General features: G+C 36.7%; 3 protein-coding genes across 3 annotated transcripts; 2 read left to right on the top strand and 1 right to left on the bottom strand.

The window, feature by feature from the left end:
• The first annotated feature begins 1006 nt into the window (after nt 1-1006).
• LOC140798126 (uncharacterized) lies at nt 1007-2988 on the top strand. The gene is made up of 4 exons (XM_073151875.1): nt 1007-1460; nt 1874-2008; nt 2095-2165; nt 2521-2988. The coding sequence occupies exons 1-4, from the start codon at nt 1278-1280 to the stop codon at nt 2756-2758; spliced, it is 627 nt and encodes a 208-aa protein (XP_073007976.1). The 5' UTR covers nt 1007-1277; the 3' UTR covers nt 2759-2988.
• A 364-nt stretch (nt 2989-3352) lies between these two features.
• LOC140797913 (uncharacterized) lies at nt 3353-6697 on the bottom strand. The gene is made up of 9 exons (XM_073151612.1): nt 6496-6697; nt 6188-6264; nt 5710-5938; nt 5339-5493; nt 5198-5243; nt 5024-5115; nt 4845-4941; nt 3983-4039; nt 3353-3758 (listed from the first exon to the last, which is right to left on the bottom strand). The coding sequence occupies exons 1-9, from the start codon at nt 6679-6681 to the stop codon at nt 3600-3602; spliced, it is 1098 nt and encodes a 365-aa protein (XP_073007713.1). The 5' UTR covers nt 6682-6697; the 3' UTR covers nt 3353-3599.
• A 4277-nt stretch (nt 6698-10974) lies between these two features.
• Nucleotides 10975-16648, top strand: LOC140798079 (probable ubiquitin-conjugating enzyme E2 24). Its single transcript, XM_073151807.1, has 10 exons — nt 10975-11812; nt 11922-12066; nt 12157-13646; nt 13874-14014; nt 14143-14289; nt 14369-14602; nt 14677-14740; nt 15232-15371; nt 15709-16020; nt 16162-16648. The coding sequence occupies exons 3-10, from the start codon at nt 12168-12170 to the stop codon at nt 16435-16437; spliced, it is 2793 nt and encodes a 930-aa protein (XP_073007908.1). The 5' UTR covers nt 10975-11812; nt 11922-12066; nt 12157-12167; the 3' UTR covers nt 16438-16648.
• Nucleotides 16649-16817: the final 169 nt, after the last annotated feature.

Below are 16817 nucleotides of genomic sequence, written 5' to 3'. Positions count from 1 at the left end.
AACTGATTAATAAAGAAGTGAAATTTCTTCCTTCATCTTATGTTGAAAATGTACTTTGATTTGTTAAATTCGAAGAGAAATCCTTGCAGTTTCATTTTAAGATCTGAGTTCTTACTTCCTCCAATTTTAACTCATAATTCGCTTCATTGGTAAAACTTGTTACTTACTGGTTGCATTTTGTTAATATTTGGAATCTGAAACCATACCTTGGCATCTTTATTTTTATCCTGTGTTTCCATTTAAACTTGAATGTTCTTTCTTTGGTTGTATGGTGGTGCTAGTAATATTGGTTTCAAAGTATCAAGCTGTAATTTTTTTGAAAGCCATCCTATGGAATGCTTGCTTAAATGTTCGGAAGTATAGTTATTATGAAATGTTATTATATTTTATAGGGATAATAATTTTATTTAGATCGTCTGAATTTTTTTCTACCGTATATATTTTCTGATTTTAAAAAAATAATTTAGATGCTCGAATAATTATTATTTTTCTTAGTTCAAATGAGGATATATAACTATTTTTTGTTAGTGTATTTATAAAACAGTAATAGTTCAAACAAAAAGAATCAGATTGCAGACAATGTAGAGTGCCGTTTTTCTTATTTTGTTTTAGAAAAAAAGTTAATTCTTAATTTCGTATGGACCAAAGTCCTAATGAAGACGATCAAATATGAGAAAAAAAATAGAAGAAAAAGTAAAAGAGAAACAAAATTTGGCTTACTTCGGGCTCATTGGCTTACTTGGCATATTAACTTGGAGATGCGAACAACCCTGGACCACTAGTGTTATCATGGGCAAATCTGTAATTCTAACCGTGCTTTCTTCTTATTTACGCGGGTTCCCTCTCTGCCCCCCGGATAAGTCGTTTCTTACTCGAAGCAATCTCGTCCGCACATAACTCACCGATCTGTTGTTTTAAGAAAAATGAACGGCTGATGTTAATCCCGCATAGATGTAATCTCGTCACGGAGTCGGGATTTAACTGCGAGTACGGCAATAATCCTAGAATCTCCTATTCGGTGAGGAGGTTAAGCCGCATGCTAATATGACAAAAACGCCCTTATACACACCAAAAAGCGCACGATAATCCCCCCGCCGCCCACGGGGCGCAAGATAGCACCGCCCTCTGCTGTATATATCCCACGAGCTCAGCTCTCAGCTCTCAGCTCTCAAGGCAAGAAAAGGAGAGCTAGTAAGCTAGCTGCGGCGGCGGCGCCTCGAAGTGCGGATCTTGATGTCGATTGCGCAATCTGGGCAGTCCAATTGGAAGGATTGGTGATGGCTTCTTCCTCTTCTGCGGCGACGGCGGCGGCCAAGGGGCTGAAGGCGAAGCCGAACCAAGACGGCGGTGCAAGAGCGAAAGGGGTAACCTTGCCGGACGGGAGGAAGAAGGTGGATGGATCGGGGAAGCAGGTTTCGCTGTCTACCCAGAAATCTGCGACGGTGGTAGCTAAATCGGAGGTACCCGTCTTGTAATTCTTAAGAAAAGACACGATCTTGATGAGGAAATTTTAGCTATCCGTCGGTTTTGATGTGCATTTCCTGCTTCTCTGGGCGTCCTTAGCAAGGGAATTGTTCTGTGTTGACTATAATTATTGCTAAATTTAGGCATAGTTATTTAATAGTGGTTCTATCTATGGTAAATTTAGGCTTGTGAACAGTTCTTCCTGGGATCATAGAAAGAAATTGGTACTGAATCACTTAATTTAGTGTCTTCATGTTATATTTAGTCCTGAGATATCTCTCCTATTGTTGTTCACATTCCAATTTTGGTGAACCAATTGGTTTGTTGTAGTTTCTCAATCTTAGCAGTAGCCATGAGGTGGATATGGACTCACATTCTTTTTCCTTGCTTAAATGATCTTTGAACAAAGACAAAAGGCAAAAGTTCAACAAAGTCATCAAAGACTATCACAAAGACGACCAAGACGAAGACGGTAACTGTTAAGGGGAGAGCTGAGAAAAAAGTTTATTCTCTTCCTGGTCAGAAGCATGATCCTCCTGAAGAGGTTCTAGACTTGACATTCACTTTTAAATTTCTAATTGTTAATCTTTACTGGCCCACCATCACCTAGTTGTGGGTTGTTTTTGGCAGAGAGAACCATTGAGGATATTCTATGAATCATTATGGGAGCAGATTCCATCAAGCGAAATGGCAGAGTTCTGGTAAGGTGTCATCTGATTCTCATGTGAATTTTACTTGCCCATTTGACAAGTTGAATAAGTATGGATTATTACTATGAATATGGCAAAGGGTTCTGAATTAGTAGCCATTAGTTGAACTCCATGAGTAGGCATTTCTTAATGTCCACCTCCTGGACGTTATCTTCTCTAAGAATTTCTTAGAAGTACTAGATTATAAGTCAGTATGCACATAACCTGCCATCTGAGAACTATGGAATTACCTCCTATTTGAAGAATGCAGTCAATTTTTTTCTTGTCAAAGTTTTTGGCTTTAGATTATGATGATTCTTTTGTCCTTACCTGTTTTGAATTTCATTGATTTTATTTGGACAATCAGGATGATGGAACATGGTTTGCTATCTCCTGAAAGAGCAAAGAAAGCCTATGAGAGAAAGCAAAAGAGGCAGCAGCAATTGCGAATGGGCATGCCTATCAAATCAGCAAAGCAGGAGCTGCCAGAGAGCTCAAAGAATCTGCATGTAGTAAGGAATGGAGATGTGAAGCCAAAGAAAAGAGTTAGCTACAGTGATGATGGTGATGACTTCATTGTTAAGACAAAAAGGTCAAAGGGATGAAAGTTGATATAAGCTCAGCGTATCCACTAAAGCCATGACGAGAGTAGCAAATCCATGTTAGGAAAGATACTGCCCAGAGAAGCTATCACTGTTGATCTTGCACACTGAATTCCGTATTACAAGGAATATTTGGATATTCTTTGTATTCTCTAATTTATGCCCAATAAGTGTAGTTCTTGTCAAGTAAATATTTTTATCAATAAAATGTTTGAGATAATATTTGCTGGAAAGGGAGTTCTATCGTATCATGATGTTCTTCCTGTAGATCATGAGAATGATAGATCAATGAATCATTGTCCTCTTCCAATGCTTCTTCACAAGAAGGTATGTCGCTATCCAGGGTTATTTTGGTATAAATGGTCAATACCCTCATATAGTTTGGTTGTGTTAATGACTTGAGGATTTTGCCTAGTGTGACACATGCACTTACCCCATCCTTCCTACTTGCATGTATTCCAAGTTATGAAAGCGACTTGGTTGTGGGAAGGTTGTATTTATCTTCCCTCTGAAGACCTTGCAAAGATGGGAGCCTCATTAAACTGTAATCGCAACTCAAGATAAAATTTGCTCTGAATGTTGTGAAACTTCCAAAAATTAGTTCAAATATGACCATCATAAGAATACGATATCATTGCAAAGGTTGTGAAGGATTATACAAATTTGAGTACTCCCATGAAATTTCCGTTTACCGACTTCTCCTTAGGAGGACACAAATTACAGTACAAACAATAAAAGAAAACACAAAAGCACAAATTGTATGTATGGACAATTACAACAGCGGTTTTGCCGCCTTACTCATCAGCAAGTTTGGTTGATTCAAAGTTTCTTTCTTCTCTTGATGCTAAACTTGGTCAACAGCACGCTGAAACTTTATGGCAGTGGTAGCAGCAGGAGTCCTTGGGTTATTATGTACATCTGCTGTGGATTTGCTTGTTGCGCAAGGGTTCTGAACTATTACTAGTAAAGGATCCATAGTTTTGTCACCTGAAGGAGAAGTTGGCTGCAAAATAGCAAGTTGCATTTTCATTATTCAGTTGAAGTGCAGAAGAACAATAGAGGAGTGCGGATGTAAACACTAACGAAAAGAGCTTGGGAGAGAAAAAAAAAGGAGGAGGAAATAAGCAATATAAAGTTGAAAGACGAGGAAAATCAGGCATAATGCAAGTCATTGTTAAAGTTGTAAAGGTATGAAAGGTCCAAGTGAATTACTAATGTTTTGCTTACCACTCCAACATGCCATTCTTGGGACACCAGATTCTTGAAATCAGCAGCATCCATTTCCTGAAATGTTTAATTAAGAAAGAAGAGTTAAGGTGATATATGCTGCTGCTTCCATGGTGATAAAGACAGCAGGAGGCATACGGCAAGACATCATACAATTGGATCCAAAAATCGAAAAGAGTTTTCCTAATGATTTTCTGCTGAGTTTTTGAGACAACGATATAAGTTTATAACCCTGGTGTGCCTCCAAAAAGGTTTGGCCAGACCAATGAGCTGCAGCACAAAGCAATTTCATTTTCGACCAGATTACCTACATGTGATTTGTTATCACCATATTTTACCAAGTGGATCTTTTCATGAGGGTTAATTAGAAAAGAACGCAATATGTTGATTATCAAAACACCCGGTTTTGTGATGGATTAAGACGATGATCGTAGTTCTAGGCAAAAGTACCAAACTCAAAAGGCTAAAACAAAATCACTTTGAAGAGACACCAAAGACAAACTGGAATAGGTATGCAACAAACTGCCTCAGGGTAAAATCTCAAGACCTTGAGTTTAATGGGCTAGGTCAAGCCCTCACTGCCTTGAGTTTATAATTGCCTGCTTAGAAGATTAGAAAACTGAACTGTATATATGACAGTTCAAGTCCTCACTAATTTGGTGGGTGCCTAATCCTAGATACCTGGTCGAGCCTGACAGATGCACACATGTGGAACTATGTAAAGAATGGTTTGACTTGCTGATGACCTACACATTATGTGAGTGAATGCAGTGCCAGTTAACAAGGCTCATCAAGTATGATGAAAATAATCAAATAAACAGATGATGTGATAGTCAACTAGAGTTCCAAGAGAACAGCATACTATGCTATAAACAGGGGGCATTGCCACATCCCAGTTGGATTTCAAAGCAGGCACTACAGAGAAATGTGGTGATGCTTCCTGTGTTCTGAACGTCCACCTGAAAAGAGAAGAAAAATCAAATTGGAATTTGAAGTGCGATTCAAGAAGGGCAATAAGAACAGGATATGCTTTCAATTTACCCAATGTACAGGAAGATGCAGAATTGCACCCATTCACGTACTAACAACCGAAACCAGTAGTTATCCGGTGTCTCGTCAACATTCATGTAAACCTGAACATGATGTTGACTACAGTTAGTGAACAAATTTTCATGTGAATACAAATAACTAGTGTTGATGGGTAAAATGAAATACCAGAATGTCTACAATTGCGACAATTTGCATTGTTCCTTGGAATCTCCTGATTCAGAAGAAAGAAAGGACGGTCATCTCTGTAAAATAGTTACTTCAGAAAAAAGTCATACAAATAAGTATGCGAAGACTAGCCCAACATACTTGAACATGGTGTACTTTTTATTCAGTACTTCATGCATTGTCTGAATATCCTCCTCCTCTATGAAACTCAAATGCTCACGCAGAACTATCAGATTGTGGGAAATACGCCGGAAGATCAGATAGAAGGAGACGAGATAGTTCAGCATAAGAAAGACCTGTCTTGCATTCAATTCAAAAAGCATATTGCAGTTACCTCTAAATGAATCATAATGCCAACATATGTTCATCAATATTGTTAAGCACTATAGTCTCTGCAAAATACTGTCTTCAAATCCTCATAAAAAGCCTACATGACCCACATGTAAAATAATGGGAACTAGTATAGCCACAAATGAGCATACCGAAAAGTGGGGAGAAAACAGAAAGCTCACAGTGAAATATGGCACAGAAGCTTTGTAACCAACAAGAGTCAAGTAGAGGACACATCCTAAAGCAGCTGTTGTTCGCCGTTCACGTACTGAGAGACGCTCACACATGATACAGTAGCCATGTGAGATGAGCATGAATGATACAAAACAGGCTGTTTGAAAGAGTATTCCTGTTACATACACTCCAAATGACATCCACAAAGAACATGTCTGAAGATTTAAACACGAGTACCTGCATATGATCCACATTAAATTTTTTTGATGACTTATATATTTGATCAAAGTACTAAAATGCACATAGATTCCTTTTGCTTTTCTTTGATGCCGTAACAAGAACTAATAAGTAAATATTCTACAAGAAAATCAACTGTTTTATCCTAAAGAGAACTGCCTTTACCACTGGTGCAACACATTATTATGATCTACAAAAAGGTAAGGCGGTAGAAACTGTGATAGAATAGTTGATTCAGTAAGTACTCACCAAAACGAAAAGGAAAGTACTAGTTGCAAGGCCTTAACTAAAGGAACCAACGCCAGTATCCACTGTAGATTATTTGCCTGCTTCAACATAAGAGTCAAGTGTCACCAAAAGACGTTCTTCAAAAGAATCTAAATCCAAAATTTACCAGCCTAAATGTAATCTTTCCGCAAAATTTCTGAATTTGAAGTAAACGAAAGAATCCTCGAAGAACAAATGCATTCAAGAAACCAAATTTGGCACATGCATCAAAGGAGACCCTAGTCGGAAGCTCTAACTCTACTACGAACCGAATGAAGAAGAGAAGGCACCTGGAAATGGCGATTCCGCCAGGTGTTGAAGGTCCAGGAGAAGCCCGACACGGCCCATATCGCTAGGAACGCCAAGTAGAGCGATGGTAGCGGCCGATACGATTCGTCCAACGCCGGAGTGCCCAAGTAGAATACATTGGAAGGAGAAGAGTAGACGGAAGACGAAGAAGACGAAGCTTGTTCCATTAAGAAATCTCTGAAGGGGATTGGGAGGTTTGAGAGACTATATCACTATAAATAGGCGGGACTTTTTACCCTTTTAAGCCCTCGTTATTTATTTATTTATTCCTTTTTCTCACCCGAAATGTCAACCAAGTCCATATAGTAGAAGCAGTTAGGTCTCGATCTCAACTTTAATAAATTGCTCTTCTAAGGGGTCAGAAATCCAAATTTACTATTTAGTTGGTTGTATATTATAAAATTATTATTTTTCTTAAATATAACCTAACTAAAGAGAAGAAAAAAAAAAAGGGATAGAAAAAAGAATTTTCATATGCTAAACTAAATAATGTTTTTTTTAAGCTAGATTGCCCCTAATATAATATGGAATTTTTGCAAGTACAATATTACAATGAAATAAATAAAATAATAAGAAATGATAAAGATTATGATTCATGTTTGTAGGTGGTCTCAGTTTAAAGAATATATTAATGTTATCATGCTACATGCAAGCCCAAGTATTAAGCAAGTAGAAGAGTTGTGTGATCTCATTGTTTAAGGTTAATATTAAGGAGATATGAGATGATCATTTATTAGCTTGTAAATAAAAGTCAATGTGATAGGTTACTGACTCCAATCTAGAGGCTAATTTGACTGGAATTGTTGTGAGATTGAGATTTAGGTGGAAGAGTAGAGAATTAGGTGAACTAACTCTCATGTGGTTACTAATTATATAGTTATATATCCTCTTAGTTTTCATTTAGTCAAGAATATTAGAATGATTAGGAAATGGCCCAACTTTAGGGCCCAAATCCAAATTGATATTGGCCCAACTCCAAGCCCCAGTTTGAACATTGTTTGTGTTGGGCCAGCATTAATATCAACAGTATTATAACAACAATATTATCAATTATTTTGGACAAACTTTTGGTATATATATATTACGAGTATCATTATTTTTTACATATATGCCCCTCAAAATTTTGTATTTATGTGACTACTCTTCAAAACATATTGTTTCTATTTGAAATAAAAAGTATTTAGAGAGTTTTGACTTAAAAACTCGAGATATGTTTCAGGTTTATATTTCCATTATAAGTTTTTTCTATTTTTTAAAATTTTATTTCTATTAAGTATTTTTAAATTTTACCGTAAAATTTAATTTAAATATTATAAGTTAAGTAAAACTAAAATTACCAAAAGAGTACCAGAAGAATTATTCTTCCACACTGACTGACTTGAGGAACAAGAATGGACATGGACCAAACCATGACATCCAAAAAGATCAAAGCTTTAGAAGTGGACTCTTTTATGAAGTCTCAAACTATCATTCTACAAACATACTTATGACTTAATACCCACATTGGAATGATGGCCATCTTCGCTATCAATTTTAAAAACCTCTCATGATTAATTCACTCATACAAATCAAATACAAGAGCCCATCAATTTAAGAATCTCTCACATTTATGTAGATCATAATTATTAATTGAGAGAGAGAGAGAGAGAGAGAGAGAGAGATGGAAACTTTAATGGAGATCACAAATTTTGGCAAAAAGTGAGGTGAAATGGTTGGAGATCACAATCTCCAAAAGCATAAGAACTCATGATCATGGAGAACTCACAGCTCCCACTAATTCTTTATATACAGAAGTACTTTTCATTGAGAGACACATAAAATGCAAGATGTGGGCATCTCCATTGGAGCATATCCTCCAGAAGCTGCAACCCCTCTGTCTACTTTGCTTAGTTTATGGAAAGGAGGCTTAATTAGTCTCCTCCAAAAATTAAGTATTGAATCATTTGTCTCATAACAATGAGTCAGAAATGCATTAGCTGCTAACGGGAATCAAGTACACGAATTTTTAGTTTCTTAATTAGCTAGTCTTGGAATTAATGGTCGATTAGTGGATCATGGATAGTTCTACATGGCTGAGTAATTATATTATTAGTGCCGGGTGATGTTAATTGTTGTGTTAAACTAAGTTTAGTGCTAATCCAAAGAAGATGCAAACTGGACTCCACCAACTAGGCGGGGGGGGGGCGTATTCTATGATTTCATTTTTTTAAAAAAGAAAGAAAGAAGAAAAGGTGTAAATTATAATTAACACATAATATAGGGTGCGAAATGAAAAAAAAAATATCCCTCTATGAAATAAAGAAAAATATTAACTTAAATGAACTGGTGTTAGTTTTAGCTTAAAATTTCTCTCTCTATGGAAACTTTATTAATCCCAATTCCACTCGAAACCTCGGATAAATAACTTCCGTAGATAAGCAAAGATATCCTGTGAACATTCGCACTTTTATCCTACTCTTTCTCTGGGTAAGAAGAACATTCGCTTTGATTCCTTAACAGTAGACATCACGAGATTCTTGAGAGCACTTAACATATAAAACAAATCAAGTATTAAAAAGAATTTAGTGGTAAGTTTTTGCAAAGCACACCTATTAGCAATTTAATTATATTTAGTTTTCAATTAAGCATATTAGAGTTTCTATAAATATTTTTTATAGTCGATACATATTTTATTATCTTTAAATATATATAATTTACAGACAGCTCAAACAGGTGAGTTAGTATTCTATTCCACCCAACCTTCACATAATTTAAAATAACTATCGAATGAGCACAATTAATACATTCACAAATTAACTTAGGCCGAGTCCTAAGAGCAAAATTATCCAACACAACCTTCACATAATTTGCAACCTAAAGTCATTTGAAAATGAGTTGGCAAACTCCAAAAGTAAAGTAAATAAAAAAAATAAAAAAGAGAAAGTGGAGCATGATGAGAAGAGTGGAAACTGGAAAGTTTAGTGGCAAAAAAAGGTAGTGACTTATAAAAAGTATGGCAGCAAAAGTAGTTCCAAGTTCCAACCCAATCTTCCAAGTACATGATGCTATGATATCACCACATCCAACTTTTATACTGCCATTGTGCCTATATAGCGACATGCATGAATGGATAGAGAATGACATAACATCATGTAAATAGCTATGGCATGGTCTACATCCATGCAGGACTAAATATAGAAATAGTAAATAAAAAAAGAAGAAGTAAAAAATGCACAGTAATTAATTTTTAGGATCACTCATAAGTATATCTAAAATCCGATCTACCTTTGGATATACATACATATATAGTTAAAATAAAAGTAAATTGAGGTTAAGAAATTAGAGTCAATGAGAGAGAATAATTTTCATGGAGTAATGAATAATATGATATTTTCTCAATCCATTCTATAATTATCACTGTCAAATGAGGAGAAAATGCCACGTGTAAATATTTGTAAAGTGCTTGTGTGAGCGTGGGCATTATTTTCCTCAACTTTACGTTGCATAATATAAGGCCAACCATGTCCCACAATAAATAAAAGTCACAAGAACACTACACACGATGATACCTACCATTTGCTACTTTACCGCCCAAAGTCCAAATTCTACAGCACTGAGAAGCATGTGCCATTAAAATAGTCTAAAGTTTCTAAGCACCTTCAAAAAAGTGCGTGGAGAAAGGGAGAAGGGAGAGAGAGAGAGAGAGAGAGAGAGAGAGAGAGAGAGAGAGAGAGAGAGATTTATAACTGCCATTTGAAATATCCTCAAAACCTCTGCTTTTAGATAGAGATAGAGCGAGAGAGAGAGAGAGAGAGAGAGAGAGGAGTGAAGCAGAGAGAAGACCAAGGAGGATTTGGAAGGAAAAAGAGGAGTTTTGGGAGTTGGGTTTCTCTGACTCGAGTCGCCCTGCTATGGTTGCGGGTGTAGGAGATGGGTTGATGGGTGCGACTCGAACTCTTGGCTTAAACCCACCCTTCTCTTTCTTTTTTGGCTGTTAAAGAAGAGAAAGAGGGCAAGAAGAGAAGTAGCTGGAACTGGTGGTTTCAATCCCTTTGATCCATTGGGGTTTTGGGTTCTCGAGGTAAAGCTTTCTCCTTTGATTCTTGATGGTCCTTGTGGATTAGAAAGCCGATGCTCTTATTTTTCTGTTGAAAAAAAAAAGACTTTTCGCTGCTATTTTTCATCTTTATTTGTTTTTGGTAAAAAAGAAAATCGTTTCTTGTATTGTCCACTTTGATTTGCAAGTATATTAGGTGATTTTTGTTTTACTCGGGTTTCCATTATAATTTCTTTACTTCCGGAACCAAGTTACTATATAAGGTAGGGTTTATTTGTGGAGTTAACTTATGCTTGCTTAACTATGGGATTATTTTTATGAAACTCTTTGTGAAACTGGCATGCAGATTGCTGGAGGCTTTGTAAATACTCGAAGAATGAAGTCACGGCCGTCTTTGGAAAGTTCTTCAGTGACATGTTTGATTGTCGGTTGGTTGGTGGTATATTCTCTCCTTGCAAGATTGCAGTGTGGCGTGGCACAAGATTAGCCATCTTTGGCATGTGAAGCGTCATCATCTTCAATTATCACACTTTGTTGGACAAATCTCCTTTGGCAAGAACTTCTATTTCCGGCGCAAATCTCCTTTGGCATTGATAAGTTTAGTTAGTACCTTTTGGAGCAGAAGATTCAATAATCGGCAAACAAGAATCAGAGTATATCAATGAGTTGTCTATTATGTGAAGCATTCTAGTTTGTGGGGCAAATCTCCTTTGGCATTGACAACTTGTGAAAGTTATTCTTTCACGCATATCTCGTTCGGCAGAAAAATCTCAAAAAAGAAAAAAACTTCTCCTATAATCAGGTCTCCTTGGGCAAGGAGTATTCCTTTGTTTGATAAATAGTTCAGCATTAATTGCTTATAATTTGCTCTCTTGGACAAATCTTCTTTGGCATTAGTTCCCTATAATTTGCTTCCTTGGCAAATCTCCTTTGGCACTTCTACATACAATTTGGTCTGTTGGGCAGATCTCCTTTGGCAGTAATAGTATTATCAGGTGCAGGCTAACTTCCTGTGTCATTATCTGGGTAATTCTCCTTCAGCGTTAGGACCTTGGATTTATTGATTGTATGAGTATTTGGTGATACATCCTCTTGCTGTTATTTCTATGGTCGATGTGACTATCTCATTTCTTGAAAATTTTGCTACATCTTGAGAATTCACATTTGAAGCCACAGTAGATTGTGCTGAATACTTGTGATTACCAATATATACCCGTTAAAGATATATACAGAACAGTTCGCCAATAAGAGAAGTAAGCAAAGTAAGAATTTTCTTTCTTCTTTTTTGTTATTCTTAGTTCTAATGCATATTGTGCTATAAGCTTGAAATTTTTTATTTATTTTACTTTTTGAACATTTTTTTATTTGTAGGGATTCTCTGCAACTTGCTCATTCTTGTTGAAGATATAATTTCTAAGTACTGGAAGATAGATTTGACTTCTTAAAAAAGCCTGGCGTTGAAAGATCATTGAGTTATCATAAACTTTACATTCAGCCCCTTGTTTATTTTAAGAAGGTTGGTAGATTACTTCCACTTAATATGACTTTCTGCTTTAACATTCTTAGAAGTGTCAGTGTTGAAAGTTAGCAACATAACATGTCGCAGGCATTTAAATAATGGACGTTCTTGTTGTTGACTCGGAGAGCGAGGGCTATGCTGAAAGTAGTGATAGTGAGGACCAAGATGATGGTGAATCTTCATACAGTGGACATGCACAGAACATCCTGTCAAACCTAGATGAGAGCATCATCAAGATTGATGATTTTCTTGCATTTGAGAGAGGATTTGTGCATGGTGACATTGTCTGCTCAATGAGTGATCCCTCTGGACAGTTGGGTCGAGTTGTGGATGTTGACATGATTGTAGACTTGGAGGCAAGCTCTGGTGATTTAATAGAAGGTGTTAACAGCAAGGCCCTTTGTAGAGTCAGATCCTTCGAGTCTGGGGATTATGTACTTATGGGGCCATGGATTGGAAGGGTGGAGAGGGTGTTTGATGTAGTTACTCTTGTATATAATGATGGTACAAAGTGCAAAATGTTGATAAAAGACACTGAACTTTTAAAACCTGTTCCTCCAATCCTTTTTGAAGATGCGCCATTTTATTATCCTGGTCAGCGTGTCAGAATTGATCTTCCAACTACTTCTGTATCTGCGAGATGGTGGTGTGGCTCATGGAAAACAAGTCAAGATGAAGGTACAATTTGCAAGGTGGAAATAGGATTACTGAGAGTAAGCTGGATAACTTCTGTCATTAATGATTCAAACCGCTCAGCAACTCCTCCTCGTTTTCAAGAACCAAAAAACCTCACTCTGTTGTCATTTTTTTCATATGCTAATTGGCAACTTGGTGATTGGTGTACCCTTCCAGTGGATTGTTTCCATAGTCTGCAGATGAATGCTGACAAGTCAGCAACTCTGATTACTGCACCAAAAAGCTATACCAAGATGAAGAATAGATCTGCAGTTAATGGTCAAGACCATAAACAGATATATCTTATTGTGAGGACAAAGAGCAAGCTTGATGTTCTGTGGCAAAATGGTGATCTTTCAGTTGGCTTAGATCCACGAACCTTGTTTCCTGTGAACAATCTTGGCGACCATGATTTTTGGCCAGGACAGTTCGTAGACAAAGTAAGAGCTGAAGAAGTGTGTGTTCAAAAGCAACATCTTATAGGGGTTGTGAGAAATGTTGATGCACTTGAGAAGACTGTGAAAGTGAAATGGGCAGTTCCTGAGCTCAAACAGGTTTCTGATGTTACTAGAGACACTTGTGAGGAGACAGTAAGTGCTTATGAACTAATTGAGCATCCAGATTTCTCCTACTGCATTGGTGATGTCGTGCTAAGATCAGTTCTAGATCTTAATTATATGGACAATCATGCTGGTGCAAATCATATTGGACATATACAAGGAAACGGTGTGATCCTTGATGCATTGAAAGTTTCAGTTTTAGGAAATTACACTCCTCAGAAAATGGTCGCAGATGGAAGTAATGAAAAAGATTTTCATCATTTTCTATCATATGTTGGAAATGTCATCGGTTACAAGGATGAAGGTATTGAAGTAAGGTGGGCCAATGGTCTCATATCTAAGGTATGCATCTGCTCATCCTGTTACCTGTTCCATGTTTTTTACGATAACTGTCCTTAATCAGTTGTAATTGGAAAATGTGGTTAATTTCAAGAAACATGGAGATTTACTATTATGTTGCAGTTTATACTATATTTAATTTTTTGAAGGTTTTGTTGGAAAAGCAGAATTAGTTCATCTTGAATCAGAAGTATCAATGATATAGTCTTTCTGGTCTTCAATTATCTCAGGTTCAGCCTTTTGAAATATTTGGATTAAACAGGCTTCTTGATGCTGTTTCCTCAGTATCAGTGAATGAGGAATCTTTTCATGCAAATCTTGCAACAGAGATGGTCGAGCAGGAGAAACAGCTCTGCCACAAGATTGCAGAGGTAATTTACCCAGGCCCAATATTATTTTTCTTTTGTACATACAAGATGCCATTTTACTGCATTATGTGCTGTTATCACCTACTAATGCACAAATGCAATGAACTGATATGCTTCAATATCTTTTTCAGAAGGTTGTAGATGATTCTAGTGAAGATTGCTTTAGAGATTTGTGGAAATCTACTGCTCTTTTGTTTCGAAGAACAGCTTTTGGTTTTCTCACAAATGTAGCTGCAAGTCTATTTTCTGCCCATTGTGTGACTCCACCGTCTGGCTCAGTAAGATCAATGTCTTGGATTTTCCTTAACCTTCAAGCTCTAGTTCTATTTTGGAAAACTTATCTTGGGCTCTTTTCAGTTGAGAGAAAGTTCTCATTATCAAATTCTGAAGACAGAAGAACTTCAATCTGGTGTAGACAATTTCCAACTAGAATGCTTGAAGCAGCAAAAGGAAGTGGTTGAACAGAACGAAAAACTAACTTCACCAATTGAGAATGACAAAAGAACAAAGTTTAAGCAGTTTGATGTCATCAATGAGATCTCTGATCATCATTTTGCAATTGGCATTGGCACTGAAAAGTTATCATCTCAGGTACAGAATTATCACTGAAATGTCAATCATCTCTTCTAGCAATGCATGTTTTATTTAACTTATCCTAACTTTAGGTAAGAAGAGGTTGGTTGAAGAGGATACAGCAAGAGTGGAGCATCCTGAAGAATGGTCTACCAGGTTTGCTCTTCATGCTATCTCCCTTTTTTTTTTTTTTTTTTGGTGCACAAACTCATCATGTTAATCAGTTTTCCTGTTTAATATCCAGAAACTGTGAACATTATCCATACAATAACCTGCTAAATTTCATGAGTCTTTAGATCCCATTTATTTGGTTTTCAGTTATAGGGTTTCTTTTTCAAGAACCTTCACAAGAATAGATAATGCTGTGGAGAAGATTGCATTTGCAATTATGCTATCTTTTTCACGTTTATAATCAGCAGATGCTCCAGTTCATGGTAAATGTTCGGACAAGATATAGTAGGACTTGCGTAATTCCTGGCAAGGCACTGGGAAAAAATAAAGTAATTGGTATCTTTTAAACCCTGATAGACTTGCCGCTTGTTCCTTTGTGAAACTGACAAGGAAAGCTGTTCCTTTTCTAAAGGTTGCTGGTAACTTATTGTTAAGATTGTGCTGATAATGGCATGTATCCTTGGTATTCTTGACAGATAGTATTTTCGTTAGAGTTTATGAGGAAAGAATGGATCTCTTGAGGGCTTGCATTGTTGGAGCAGCTGGAACTCCTTACCACGACGGCCTATTTTTCTTTGATATTTTGTTTCCTCTGGATTATCCCCGCGAACCACCTGTAAGTCTTCTTCTTTTTTCCTCATTCTCCTTTTTCCTTCTTTTAACCATTACATGTATAAGAATCTTGCATTATAAGACTTTTCTGCTAGATATGTAAGATCCTCAACTTCTTTCAGTAGATGAAATCTAGAAGTCCTAGTGGCTTGATAGATGTGCTTTCATGGTAAATGTTTTCCCTCCTCGTTATCTTTAAGTACCAGACATTTAGGTATTCAATTTTTTTTATTGAGTAGCGTGAAATCCTATTAGGATATCTTGAACTTCTTAATGAGAATATAAGAGGATGTACTTAAAATATACTAAACAAAATTGAAATAATCAACTTTATTTTGCAGTTCGTTCACTACATCTCTGGGGGGCTCCGATTGAACCCAAACTTGTATGAGTCAGGAAAAGTGTGTCTTAGCCTTCTTAAGACATGGACGGGTACTGGCACTGAAGTGTGGAATCCTGATAGCTCCACTATCCTTCAATTATTATTATCACTTCAGGCACTTGTTCTTAATGAGAAACCATATTTCAACGAGGCGGGCTACGATAAACAGATAGGAAGAGCTGAAGGAGAGAAAAACTCCATCAGTTACAACGAGAACGCTTTCCTGCTGTCATGCAAGTCCATGCTATACCTCTTGCAAAAGCCACCTAAGGTATCTCAGCATTTCCATTACAACTTTTACAAAACCATATGTTATCCATATCCTTTTCCATTAATTTGTTCATAGCGAGGTCACCTAGAATTTATATCCTGAATCTCCAGTAATTTAATGTTCTTCTTCATATCAATCCAGCATTTTGAGAAACTCGTCGAGGAGCATTTCACTTGTCGGTCACTGCATATTCTGGCTGCCTGCAAGTCTTATTTGGATGGTGCCCAGGTTGGGCATGCATATGATTCTGGAACGGTATCAGGTGAAGATCATAAGAGCTGCTCCACCGGGTTTAAAATCATGCTCGCGAAGCTTTTGCCGAAGCTTATGTCAGCCTTTGATGAAATGGGAGGCGATCACAGCCAGTTTATCGAGCAATTTAATGAAATTCCACGTTCAGGAAAAGAGTCAATCTGATATAGGTATCAATTGATGAACTATTTCTTTGCTTATTTGCTATAGCGTATAGGTTTCCTATAAGCGCAGCTGCTATGTTTGGCTTGTAATTATCTCTTTTAGTGTGATGATTCTATCTTCTTTGTTGCTGTAAACTAGGTCAGTTGTACTGCTTCCTTGTGTAAATTTTGAATGTAAAGTTGTACTTGAATAAGAACTACTTGCCATAAAACCAATTTGCAGAACAACACTTGCTCTTAATTCATTTAAAAGAACATCATCCTCAGTACTAGTTTGAATACCACTTATTTGACCTTAAAATCTTCTTTTTTTATTTTTTATTTCACTTTAGAAAAAAAAGACTTCTTCAAAAATATGAAAGTTATTTTGCACTATTAGTT

Source organism: Typha latifolia, chromosome 11 (genome assembly GCF_019914945.1).
Source record: "Typha latifolia isolate L0001 chromosome 11, TyphaL0001v2, whole genome shotgun sequence".
NCBI lineage: Eukaryota > Viridiplantae > Streptophyta > Magnoliopsida > Poales > Typhaceae > Typha > Typha latifolia.
Note: the sequence above shows the minus strand (reverse complement) of the source record. Positions and strands in the feature narration are given on the sequence as shown.